The sequence below is a fragment of the Cynara cardunculus genome (genome assembly GCF_001531365.2).
Source record: "Cynara cardunculus var. scolymus isolate 2C chromosome LG 6, CcrdV1, whole genome shotgun sequence".
Taxonomy (NCBI): domain Eukaryota; kingdom Viridiplantae; phylum Streptophyta; class Magnoliopsida; order Asterales; family Asteraceae; genus Cynara; species Cynara cardunculus.
This window is the reverse complement of record NC_037533.1, coordinates 3,429,715-3,443,026: the sequence shown is the minus strand read 5'-3', so window position 1 is coordinate 3,443,026 and position 13,312 is coordinate 3,429,715. Positions and strand designations below refer to the sequence as shown.

Sequence of the window (13,312 nt, the reverse complement as noted above, 5' to 3'; positions counted from 1 at the left end):
GTTTACCCAGCGTCTCCTAAAAATTTGGATAGGAACTGATATTTCTTTTTTTGTTCCTTTCACCCTCTCCATATTTTTCTTTTTCCCATTTGCACGACCTCTCTGAATTTTCAACTAATTATCCCTCTTCCATCATTAACAAGTCCAGAATATTATCAATTTCTCCTTCATAATCAAACTCCGGAATAGAATCATCGAAATTGAAGTCCGATGGTTGATGCTCTTCAACATACATCTGTTGAGCACCACCTAGATTTTGATCATTACCATCATTGTTGTCATTGTCATTATCATCATTAACATTGTCAGCTTGATCATCATTAATATCATAATCAGTTTCATTATCTTCCGAACTTGAAGAAGTTGAGGAAGCACTGCTTGCATATGATGCTTGATCAGAGTTTCCCCCTGTCGAGCCCCCTCAATCACATTTTTCCTTAACTCACAACCCTATTCAGATACCCCTTGTAAATGAACACGCTTTTCTAGACCTAGACCCTCACTACACTCAATTGAGGCATGGGTAGTTCCATGGATAAGTCCTTCCGGCTCTGGGTGGACTATAGGAACTATGGCTCTCTTATAATCTATCACACATGGAGAACTCTAATCAGCATAATTCAACAGCTCTTCTAGAATAGGCATGATTGAATCCAAGTCTTCAACTTCCAGATGTGGTCTTAAGAATTGCATCTTGTAATCTGGACCGAACGTGCTATCAAGTCTGGAAGGAATATCTTTATTAGAACACATCATGAATCAAATGATTAGTTGTAAGAATCGTTGAAATGGAACAAATTTCCTTGCTTTGGAGGCGATTCTTTTTACATTAACCAGATCCACAAGCTCATTCTAGATGACTATCACATAGTCATAGTGTTTGTTGAACACTATGCAATGGAAAAACTTGAGAAACGCTGTGTTAGGGTCTAAATTTTTACCATTTGATTCAAGACATAGTTTTATTAAAAAAATGATAATCAAATACCTAAACAAATCTTATAAATATTCCAAAATTAAAACAACTGTGATCGTGACAATTAGGGGAGTGTTTGGTTCACAGAATGAAATTTGATGGAGCTGGAAATCCATCAATGGAATTTGACTTTGAAGGAATTTGAATGAAATTTGACCATGTGTTTGGTTGGTAGGAACTGGAATGAAATCTCTCAATAGAATTGGAACAATCGTCTTTGTTTGGACTATCTCATCTATGACCCCACCCCACACCCTACCAACCACCATGTAACTATTGTCGTCATCACAACAATCACCCAACCCACCCCTACTAAACCCTGCCCCACCATCCCAAACCCGCCCCCACTAGTCCTGCCCTACCCCTGCTTCATAAGTGGGGGTTGTTGGGGACATGCAGGATAGGGCAAGGCAGTGGAGGTGGGCCAGAGTGGGGCAGTGGTAGTTGTGACGGCTACAGTGGTAAGATGGTGGTTAGTGTTGGGTTGGAGTAGGGTAAGGCGGGGCGGGGTAGGGATAGGGGCAGGGCAGGTGGGTATGATAGTGGTCGGGTGGCTGAGAGTGGGTGGGTATGACAACAACAGTAACAGTATGGTGGTTAGTAGTGGGTTGAGGTGGGGTGGGAGTGAGTGGCCGTTGTGACAACGACAATAATGGTATAGTGGTGGGGGTTAGGTTAGGGGCATGATAGTAACGATGCTAGCATGGTTGTAGTAAAGATGTGCAGTGAGTGACCGAGGGTGATGGGTGTGATGATAACATTGTGGCATGGTGGTTAGTGGTAGGGTGGGTGGCGGCGACAATAGTGGTTTGGTGGTGGTGGTGGGGGTTAGGGATGGGGCATGACGAACAATAGTAGCATGGTCTTGGTGGATGGTGATGGAATTCAATTCCTTCCATTATGCCAAGGAATGATAAATTCATCAACCGGTGGAATTCAATGGAATTTGAAAGATTCCATCCATTTCAAGAAATGAATCAAACAAAGTATTTGGAATTTGATCAAATGAATTTGTCATTCGAATTCTCTTGAAATGTTTGTTAATGGATAAATATATATATATATATATATATAGGGTATATTTCTTTTACAACCTTGTGCATTTGTACAACCTTTGCAACCCAATTAATTGAGATATTTATAAAAATGATTGGAGTTCATTTATTATGATTTGAATATTTATGGAATATGAATATAGTTTATTAATTATGATTAATACTTTATATTAGGAAACAATTAATTGATTAAAAATTGAATGGTTGAGATGAGGGTTGTATAGGGTGTAGGAATGGCAAAGGGTGTAGAATAACATCCCTCTATATATATATATATATATATATATATATAAATTCAAATAATTTATTCGGATAAAAAATTCGTTGCATGATTGGATCTTTCTAACAACTTAAAATAAAAATTATGGCATCAACGTTTTAACTCGTACATGTTTGCACAACCGAATGTCTTGGAAGGAAATTTTGAAACCATTGTTTTACGGGTTAGTTTTTGCACACCTCAGTTAATTAAATACGCCTCTGTATTGAGCAGTCACGCGAACCCTTCGGTGCTCCCCTTCGAAGACTTGAATCGTGGCACACTCGTTCGCATAGAACACGAAAATGGTGTTATTTCGAATACAAAGATGATCAAAACTTATTCAACTTTTTCAGGTATACACACAATTGTAGCGTCCGTTGTCATTTGGCTGCTCGTTGGATCTTCCCCGGATGATGTGTGAGCCTGAGCTATGAACTCGAGATTCCATAACACGTCGTCGATGGAACGTCGATCCTTAGAAAGGCATCCGAGACAAAGCTCCATTAGCATCCTCAATGATTCATTGGAGCATTCCTTACGAATCAAAGGATCCACGATACTCCTTCGAGCGACCTCATCCACCACCAAACTTACTTGTAACTGAAACAAAACAGTAATCAGAACAAAGTAGGTTATATTTTCGATCCAAACTCGTACACATTTTGGCTTTGTAAGATCAAACGATCTGCGGACATGTACACTAATCATACAACTCACCATATCTTTTGCAATAGTCGTGTCGCTGATGCAATTTATCGCCCTTCCGAGGATGAGTTCCAACATAATAACTCCCAAGTCGTAGACATGGTCATGATCATGATCATCTTCCTCGATGTCAAATCTAAAAGAATGTCGAAAAACTTTAATGGGAGATCCGATGAACAGCGGACCCGATCGACCCAAGAAGTTAAACAGAGATGCCATTTACCTTTTTCCAGAGGAAGGTTGTCTAGCAGCCACCTTAGTTTCTACTTGCAAAGGAAGATTGTAACCACTGATCTTCACATGGAAACTTTGATCCAACAAAACATTTGTTATTTTAAGGTTGTCCGGGAATATTCTTGGACCGATCCGTGTGTTTAGAAACTGAATCCCTTTCGAAATCCCGATAGCAGCTGAAAGTCTCTGTGCCCAAGAGAGCTTCTGTTCACCTGCCATTTTTATGTTCAGGTGAGTTAAAATCTTGGAGATTGTCTGTTTGATTTTAACGTCAAACAGACAGATTTTCGGCTTCCAGACTGTTAAAAACCATTATAGCTGTATAGAACTTTTGTAATCTAGATCAAAGCTTAATGGAAAACAGGAAAAGGTTCTGTAGAAGTGTTGCTAATTCAGATCAAGATTCTTATCGATTAATATTTCTTTCAAGTGAGTTGAATACTGACCGGAGAGGGAGGCTCTGAGTGTTCCATTTGGGACGAATTCGAACACGAGAAAGACACCACGGATGATGGCTAACTCGTCTGGCTGGCGGTCGAAGCAGTGACCGATGGGGTTGACCAGGTTCGGGTGTCTGAGTTTAGAAATGAGTTCAATCTGGCGAGTACAGCTTTGGATGGTGCACCTCTTTCTCATTTTCAAGTTTCTAATAGCAACCATGGTGCCATCGCTGAGCTGCCCTTTGTAAAGCTGATCATACATACAACATATCATATATAGTGAATTACCTAACTATGTAATCAGTGTCAATAACACTAAATTTAATCAAAATATCGTGTTGGAATCTGGACCAACCTGGCCATGAGAACCGTAGCCGACGAGTGTCGATACATGGAAGTTATTCGTGGCCTCAATCAGCTCCCCCATAACATAAGTTCGATAAGCCGAAATTCCGAGTGAACCCAACTTCATTGTCTCTGAAATATATCCTGCATTACATTGTTTCGTTGAGTCTGGTTTCGTTTTTATATGCCCTTCACTTTGTTCCGATTGGACAAAGGCTGAAGTCGTTCACAGGTACGGTTTTTAGGGGGATTTGGTCGAAAGACCGGTGACATGTACTCTCAAATGGAGGTGAAAGAGTGTAGTTTTAGGATATGTGGAACCTCTTGTATCTCTCTATAAGAGTTCTTATATAATGGAGAGCTCCCAATATATATATATATATACAAAGGATCGTATGAGTGGAAGTTATAGTGAGAAGCGTAAGTAGGTGATCATTTTTAATCTAACCCCATTCATGAATTGCGCTTATAATTAGGGGAATTAATCTGATGCATCACATTAGTATTGATCTTCAATTAGAATTGACTGATAGAAATCCCTTCTTACCATTCTCACTAAAATTTCCATTTTCATAGAAACCCAACTGTATAAGGTTGGGTTCCGATAAAAATGAGAGTTAAACCCCTCTAGGACCCTCAAAGACAAATTGTGTATGTCTAGCTTCCATGGGTGGTCATGTTGGAATCCCACATCACCTAGACTTGAGCCATTTCTGTTCAATATATAATATATACTTTGGAACATAACCTCAATTCTTTTGTCAATGACTCTTTTGGGTTCGGGTTCCGGATATTCTATCATATATACAGATTAGATCGGCCACGTCTATTCGATGTGAGAATCCAACGAATCTAACATTTTTACTATAAGCAGAAGGAAGGAAGCTTTACTTGCATCCTTGAGCATTTTGATGGTATAAGCAGGTGAAACCTTCTCAAGTAAGACCCTAATTTGAGGTGTTGCTGCACATCCTCCACCAAAAGACTTGCCTCTAATGGCAACCAACACCACACCAACCACCGCAACTCCGCCAACGACAACTCCCCCAACAACGCTCGTAGCAACGACTACTTTAACCTTCGACGACGACTTCAAATTGTCGTTTGCGCTTTCAGGCGGCTTAATCATTACAGCTAATGCTTCATTATGGCAAAATGAAACGTTATGCTGCTGTGACTTGTCCACATTTGACAGACAGTTCCCTCCATACAAAACTCTGTCATTTTCCATGGTCTTGGACTCCGATGAGTGCATACAACTCGGCAGCTCTCCGGTGAACCGGTTGAACGATAAGTCCACGAACACGAGGGCGTCACCACACGAGACGTTGATGGATAACTTTCCGGTGAACTTGTTGCCGGAAATGTTGAGGTACGCAAGTGAAGGAAGCGAAAACAAGAGATCTGGAAACGGCCCGCTGAATTCGTTTGAAGAAAGATCGAGCTTTTGAAGCTGGTAAAAGGAACGAAGATCATACCCTTGAATGCCATTGCGGAATCTGTTCCCACTCAGCACCAGAACTATCAGCCTGTTGTGCAAAACTGGAAAACTGGGTCCAAACTGGTTGCCTTCAAGATTAAGAACTTGAAGATTAGTCAAGTTCTTGAAATCAACCGGGACGTCACCGGATAAACGATTGAAGGAAAGATCAAGAACACGAAGAGAGACCAATCGAGAGAGTGAGAACGGTAAGAACCCATCAAGTGAATTGTTCTTGAAGCTCAAAACAGTCAAGGACGAGAGTGAACCAAGCCAATCTGGAACTTCCCCTGAGAAGTTATTGTGATCAAAGACTAGAGTTTGCAGGTTCTTCAAGTAAGAAAGCTCAAACCTTAAGTTTCCATGGAAATGGTTGGAACTGATGTTGAGAATTTCCAAAGAAGACAGAGTGTCGGCAAGAACAGTAGCAGGTAGAGGGCCATTTAAGGCTAGAGAAACCAAAGAGAGGACTTTCAAGCTCGGAAAAATGGTGGATATGGTGTAAAAGAAGGATTTGGTTGAGAGGGTTTGGTCACGGGGAAAGTGGTTGTTGTTCCCAGTGATGTGAAGCTGAGTGATGGTGTTGTTATAGCAGACGAGTGTTACAGATGAGTTTGGCGGTGCAGAAGGAAGGTTGATGACGACGCTGCTGGTAATGCTACTGGTGCAGTAATTATTTGTACCTCGTGCATTGAAGGTTGTAAGGAAGGTTTGCAGAGTGAGGAGGGATTGAGAGTGGCAATGGGGGAGAAGGAGAAGTGGTATAAGGAAGAAGAGGTGTAAGATGAAATGGTCCGCCATTGGAGGGGTTGAAAGCTGCACATTTGGTTCATTACACAAGTTGTAGGACTAAATTTACAGCAATTATATCCATTTTTTACGGCATCCACGAATCGAGTATCTATTTTAAGGAATTGGGGTTAATTTTGTACAAATTATATATATTTTTGGATCATGTTTTGATTTGATTTTGATCTTTATATTGATTTTATATAGAAAGAGACGTGACTTTTTTTTATAAACTCAAGCATGAATACAAATCATATAAACCAATAAATATGTCTATTGTTTTCTAATATTAAACGTTAGATCTTAATAAATGAACTTTGATAATCTTTTATAATTATCAAAATTATAATAAATGAACTATGATTATTTATATAAATATCTCAATTAAATTGGTTTTTATAGTTTATACTAATAGTTGGGTTAATTTATAAATAAAACCACATCTATCTCTCTCTTTCTCTCCCTCTCTCTACCTTGATTAAGACGCTCTGATAATATAGTGCAAAATTAAATACAATTGATTGGTAATTGTTTGCATTTCATATTTATCCGTTTTCTTACGTTTTTCTAAACCTAATTTCTTTTAAAAAACATATAATCTAAATCATTTTGTTGCTATTGAAAAACATATTTGTAATACTCTGGTTCGGAAGTCTGGTTAACCAGAGGACCTCTGTTGTTCTTTTAAAAAAAACATATTTGTAATACTCTAGCTCGAAAGTCTGCAGAGTTATCTTCAGATATCTGAAAAACTAGTCTTCAGACTTATCTTCAGATATCTGAAAAGCAAGTCTTTATAGTTATCTTCAGATATCTGAAATGTGCTTATAAGACTAAGTCTGAATCTGCACACTTATCTTCAAAGATTTTAAATGTGCTTACAAGACTAAGTCTGAATCTATAGACTTATCTTCAGAGATCTGAAAAACAAGTCTTGAGAATTATCTTTAAAGATCTGAAATGTGCTTACAAGACTAAGTCTAAATCTACAGACTTATCTTCAGAGATCTGAAAAACAGGTCTTCAGACTTATCTTCAGAGATCTGAAATGTGCTTACAAGATTAAGTCTGAATCTGCAGACTTATCTTCAGAGATTTGAGCCTCCAGATTTATCTTCAGAGATTTGAAAAATAAGACTTCAGAGTTCGGATGAGCTCAAGCGCCCAAATGCAAGTCTGAAGGAATATTTTTTCAGAGTTATTTCAAGAGAAAACCCGACAAGCGCTAAGTGTCAAATCTAAAGGCAAAGTCTGAAGACCTTGAGTTCAGAGCTAGACGAGAGGATAATGTTGATCCCATAACAACCTATTGCGATAAAGATTATATTTCCAATGGTCTCGATAATTTTTTCTAAGGTTCAAATGAACAACCAAAGCCCCGCCCCTCTGGTAGAGGCCCTCTTAAAACAAGTTCACTTCATTTCATCAATAGGATGCGACAATCCAAATCCTCGCATCACACAGATGCGATAACTTAAGGCCATCGCATCATAAGGATGCGATAACAAAACCCCATGATCAAAAAGATCATCATTCTCAGAAATTGATTATGTCACATTTATCCCAATATACTCAGCTCATGATTATGTCATTCTTATTACAAGAATATACCCAGTTCATGATTATGTCATCATTATTACAAAATAGTACCCAGCTACTTATTATATCACCTTTATTATGAAATAATACTCAGCTTCTTGATATGTCACCCTTATTTCCACACATGATATAATTTTGACAAAAACCACCATTTTACCAATAATGGCATCATAACAGTAACTCGTCTAAAGAACCATACGGTTCTATACCCAGTCTCACCATTATGCTAAAATAGCATCCAGAAACAGTTTTATCATCATCTCATATAAGAACCATACGCCATACGGTTCAAATTTCAAATACCAAATAAGAAAAGTTGATAAATTTAAACTCACTTTATGTTCACGTAGATGAAGATGAATTAGCACAACAACATATTCACGTAGAAATCACAAAATCAGTTTTCTTCTTCCCCCTTACAGGTTTGTTTACTTTTCATCAAAGAGAACACACACAGAAAAGCTTTCTTATCCTTCTTACTTATTTTTTTCCACCTCCTAATGAGATAACTACCATTAACTCATAATAATACTATTTTAAAATAATGAGACGGTGACAGTTTAAAACATTTTAAGCACATTAACACATTAAACTTCCACTTACCATCTTCTTTAAAAAACAACCCCAATCAATATAACCAAATAACACGGTTATCACAAATCATAGTTTACATAAAATTAAAGTTTGTTTAAATCTATATTTAATGTAAGTAATAATTTTTTTTAATTAAACGTAACAATTTTCTTATTCCTGTCCAATTTTAATAATAATTTATTGATATTAAAATACTTAATGACGTAGTTGTCTTGTTATCATATTACGGGTCAAAAAATATTTACTCACAATTTTCACAATTACAATTACAATCATTATAACAAAATCGACTTTATAAGATACTTCCAAATTCTACGTGTTCTAATAGATCTCTTTATAGGACATAGTTTATAGGGCCAAAAAATAAAGTGTCATATCTAAAGGTGTTGTAATAAGTTTATATGACGTTTTTTAATGTCGTAATAAGTTTTTTAGGACATTTTTAATATAAAGCGTCATATTATCAACTTTATACGACACTATTTGAAAAATCATCATATAAAAACAAATGTCCTATAAGAAATTGAATTTATAGGACACTTTATCAAAAGTGTTCTATTAAGTTGCTAATGCGACACTTTGTATTAAAATGTCCTAAAAAAACTTGTTAAGATGCTCAAAAGTGTCATATAAACTTAATACAACACCTTTAGATATGACGTTTTATTTTTTTGGTCATATAAATTAAATCTTATAAAACGGTCTACTGTAACGCTTAGAGATTGGGGGTGTCCTATAAACCCAATTTTGTTGTAGTGAATTTAGTGGGGTGTTTATTCAAACCATATAAACTATCCATAAATCACTATACGGTCCATACTACATCGCAATGTGTGGGTTAGAACTTCCGCAGTACAGTTTGTAGTTTGCATTTTTACCAAACCGGCACCATGCAGTTTACGGTTTTGAGTTATCAAACCGCGGTTCAAATTGCACTGCACCATGTATTTTATATATTTTTATTGTTATAACACACACACACACATATATATGGAATAATTCATTATTTATGTAGTATTTTCGGACCTTGTGTTTTAAACTTTAAGTTTGATCCAATATGACAATTAACAATATTAATAAATTAGCTCGGCATGTCACAACTCACACGTCCAATTTATTTTGATTTTTTTTTTTATTTCTTAGATTATTTTTAATTGTGCAACATGTATTTGGGAATCGGATGTATTGAAAGTCTTTGTTTTTTTTTTTTTGGAGTCTGGTTATTTTGCAGTGTGGTTTGGTGCAGTTTGAGATTTATACGATGCGATTTGCGTTTAAAAAAAGATGTAATAAAACAAATTTGATTATTTTGTGTCACATCAAATAAAAGAGTGAGTGTTGTCACGGGGATACCCGAAAGAATGAAAGAGTTAAAAAGGGATCGCATAAGCTTCCAAAATATAATTCACGTGTTTTGTTTCGTAGGGAACCCAAACCCCACGAACTTACCTTTTTGAGTCTCGTGAAAGACATGTCCCCATCTCTTATTTTTATATGTTTAATTTCACATAATATTTAATTTAAAAAAATCAAATATTACTATTACAAGGATTGGGTTGTGATAAAGATATTATATTAGGATGAGATGCACCGGATCAATGGTCCAGATTCCTTCTTGCGGAAGTGTTGGGACTAATTTATAAATTCAGGTCCGTGCAGTTACAGACGTAGTTCAGAAACTTTTTTATATTTTTGAAAAATACTGAGAGATAAATGGCTAAGAGATGAATAAAAAGTCTGAAAATAGCTGTTTTAATTAATTTTCCTGATGTAGTGTAATATATCTTTCAATTTTATTTTATAAGAGTTTGTTTGGCTTTGAAAAATCGATAAGGTCTTATGTTGGTTATTAGTTTTACGGAGTATTTTTCCGTATTAGTAGGGTTCAATTTTTTTTATCATGTTTTTGAAACATGTTTAGTACTAAAGGGTCGTTACTGAACACTTACCAAGTAAGCGTGCCGGTAAGAGTCACCACCACCACTTACCTTATCGGGTAAGTATCTCTGCCATCAAAATGGGTTATTAGTAAGCATGTTTTACTTAAAAAAAAATTATCCCGCACTTACCGGGTAAGATTCTCGGTCAATGTTATGCCTCTTACAAGAAGAGATTCCAGGTCCTTACCATGCTCACTAGGCGGGTAAGCGCTTACTGGATAAGCATTTGGTATACAACCTTAAATGTTATATAGTATTGTAAGATATATATTGTATGAATACACGCTTGTGAATATACTCGTGATTGAAATTTTGAAGCTAAATTTTGAAATAATTGTATGTATATATATATATATATATGTGTGTGTGTGTGTGTGTGTGTGTATGTATGTATGTATGTATGTATATATATGTATGTATGTATAGGGAGGTTCAAACGAGAATAATAACCAAATAAGAGAGCACCAAACAGCCAAATCACGTACTCAATTAATATTGATTTTACACTAACGGTAAACACATCAGTGTGCGAGCAACATAGCTCGAGACTCCAGTCACGTGAATCACATGTGATTTTACACTTGATGTTAGTGAAAAATCACATGTGATTCAACCATTTTATTATTTGCAATGCAACGGGATGCAATCAAGTACAATATAAAGATAAGGAATCGAAGTAAAAATTAGATTCATTGTTTATTGAACTTCACTAAAACAATTAGGGAAATCGATTATGTTGTCCCAAATAATTTCAGTTACAATGAAGGCAGGAACAAAAGTAAAAACCAATATTCTGATCAAATGAACCGGCAAAAATAAAAATCCAACTGCACCAAACTCTAATCTCCACTTTAACAGCCATCGTGAAAGCATCCATACCATATCAACATTCAAGACTCCACAAATCCCTTTCGCATTCGACAACATCCAATGAACACTTTTTCATTGAATATTATTCATTGTTTCTTGATTCTAATCCATGCTTTCTCTCAAATGGGGTCTATTTTCTCACTACAACAAAATCGGGTTTACAGGACACTCCTAATTCCTAAGCGTCCTAATAGACCTCTTTATAGGACTTAGTTTATTGGACCAAAAAAATAAAGTATTCTTTCTAAAGGCGTTGTAATACGTTTATATGACGTTTTTTGACGTCGTAATAAGTTTTTTTAAGACACTTTTAATATAAAGCGTCTCATTAGCAACTTTATATGACACTATTTGAAAACCTGTCATATAAAAAACAAGTGTCCTATGAAAACTTAAGTTTATAGATAGGTAGCTTTATAATGTGACACTTTTTATTAAAAATGTTTTAAAAAACTTGTTAAGACGCCCAAAAACGTCATATAAACTTATTACAACGCCTTTAGTAGTTTATCGATTGTTTTCCCAACAATTTTTGTGTCCCTGGGTGAAATAATGTTGTGGTGCTCTTTTGCAAATCGGCTTCCTGAAATGTTTTCATATCAAAACTGTACATTTTTCTTGACAATAATATTGGAATCATCCTCAAACAAGTGAATTTTTGGTTTGTACTCCAAGATTACATAAAACCAAAAACCAAACTCAGTTATCCCTCTTAATAGCAGTGTATGACGAATGTATGTAGATTTGTGCTACTTTCAAGTGGGATATACATACAAAAATTGCCCTATTCAACAACAAGTACACTTGTACTTATACCATACAAGTCTCTAAAACATAGCATCTCAACTTGTGATAACAAAAACAAACTAAAAGTTGCAAACTAGATCATGTATTTATAGGAAAAGTTGAGGTATCATGTTATAGGCTTGTATGATATACATTTGATCCATGATGTATGGCTTTTGTATTGTAGATTTTTTGATGAATTTGTTCTTGATGTTAATGCAATTTTTCTTGATATTTTTCATGGTTAATTTGGATTCGGATTTGATGAAAATCCCAATCCATAAGAATGATGTTTTAGATTTCGCCTTTTGATACTTTACGTGAAATTATTAGGGTTCACGGTTCATGTTATAATCCATTTGATCCCAGACTCATGGCATCAAATCCTGGAAGCTATTTCAGGCACAAGCCATTCATCAAAATGCTTAAAGCAGAAGCTAGCGCTTGCGGCTTCAGTTTACTATATCTGGCAAGAACGGAATCGAAGACTCTTTATGGAGAATCGCCGCACAACTGTACAACTTATCAAATAAATCAATAGCAAAATTTTCATTCGTGTGGCTTGGCTGGAGAGACGGGTTAAGCGGAATGATGGTTTACATGAAAGATAGGGTCTTGGTTTTTTTTGTTTTGGGGGGGGGGGGGGGGGGGGCTTTTATGAGGTTTAAGCTCCTTTCGTTTATTTTTTGTTGTTTGTTTGTCTGTTGGGCTTTGTACCTTCTGGTTTGTGGTGGCTTGGTATAGTGTGGTGACCAAGACTTTTGTCTTTCAGTTTTGTTGGATGTGGTAGTACGCCTAAACTCTGTATTTCTTTTATTGGTTTTATAAATTTGTCTGGTTTCCTTTTTGAAAAAAAAAGTTACAATTAAGATTCACAAGGAATCAGTTATTAGGCTAATAACCGAAACCGGTTATTAAGCTAGGATTCAAAAACTGAGTCAAGAACCCAATCACTCGACTAGTTTGCCCATCCATCTCTACGCAAAAGTCACCACCAGCGTTTTGCCCATCAAATATCAAAAAATGACACTTCTAACACAAACAAATTGATCAATTCACACAAGCAAAAATGGGACATAAGATGTCTTTGATTTATGCATCTATTCATATGAAAAAGAACTCCCATAACCACAAACTTGAACTCCAACATGATAACAAGCCAAAGGTATCTTCTATGGAAAAGCCAAAAGCAGTTGCATAACATCCATTGACCTCTTAACTGTTAGCTGCTACTACA

General features: G+C 36.2%; 1 protein-coding gene across 1 annotated transcript; it reads right to left on the bottom strand.

Moving 5' to 3' along the window:
* Positions 1–2,374: 2,374 nt before the first annotated feature.
* LOC112514764 (probable inactive leucine-rich repeat receptor-like protein kinase At3g03770) lies at positions 2,375–9,952 on the bottom strand. The gene is made up of 7 exons (XM_025121365.1): positions 9,929–9,952; positions 4,909–6,346; positions 4,028–4,161; positions 3,679–3,922; positions 3,222–3,444; positions 3,011–3,134; positions 2,375–2,893 (listed from the first exon to the last, which is right to left on the bottom strand). Exons 1-7 carry the CDS (start codon positions 9,950–9,952, stop codon positions 2,630–2,632), a joined length of 2,451 nt encoding a protein of 816 aa, XP_024977133.1. The 3' UTR covers positions 2,375–2,629.
* Positions 9,953–13,312: the final 3,360 nt, after the last annotated feature.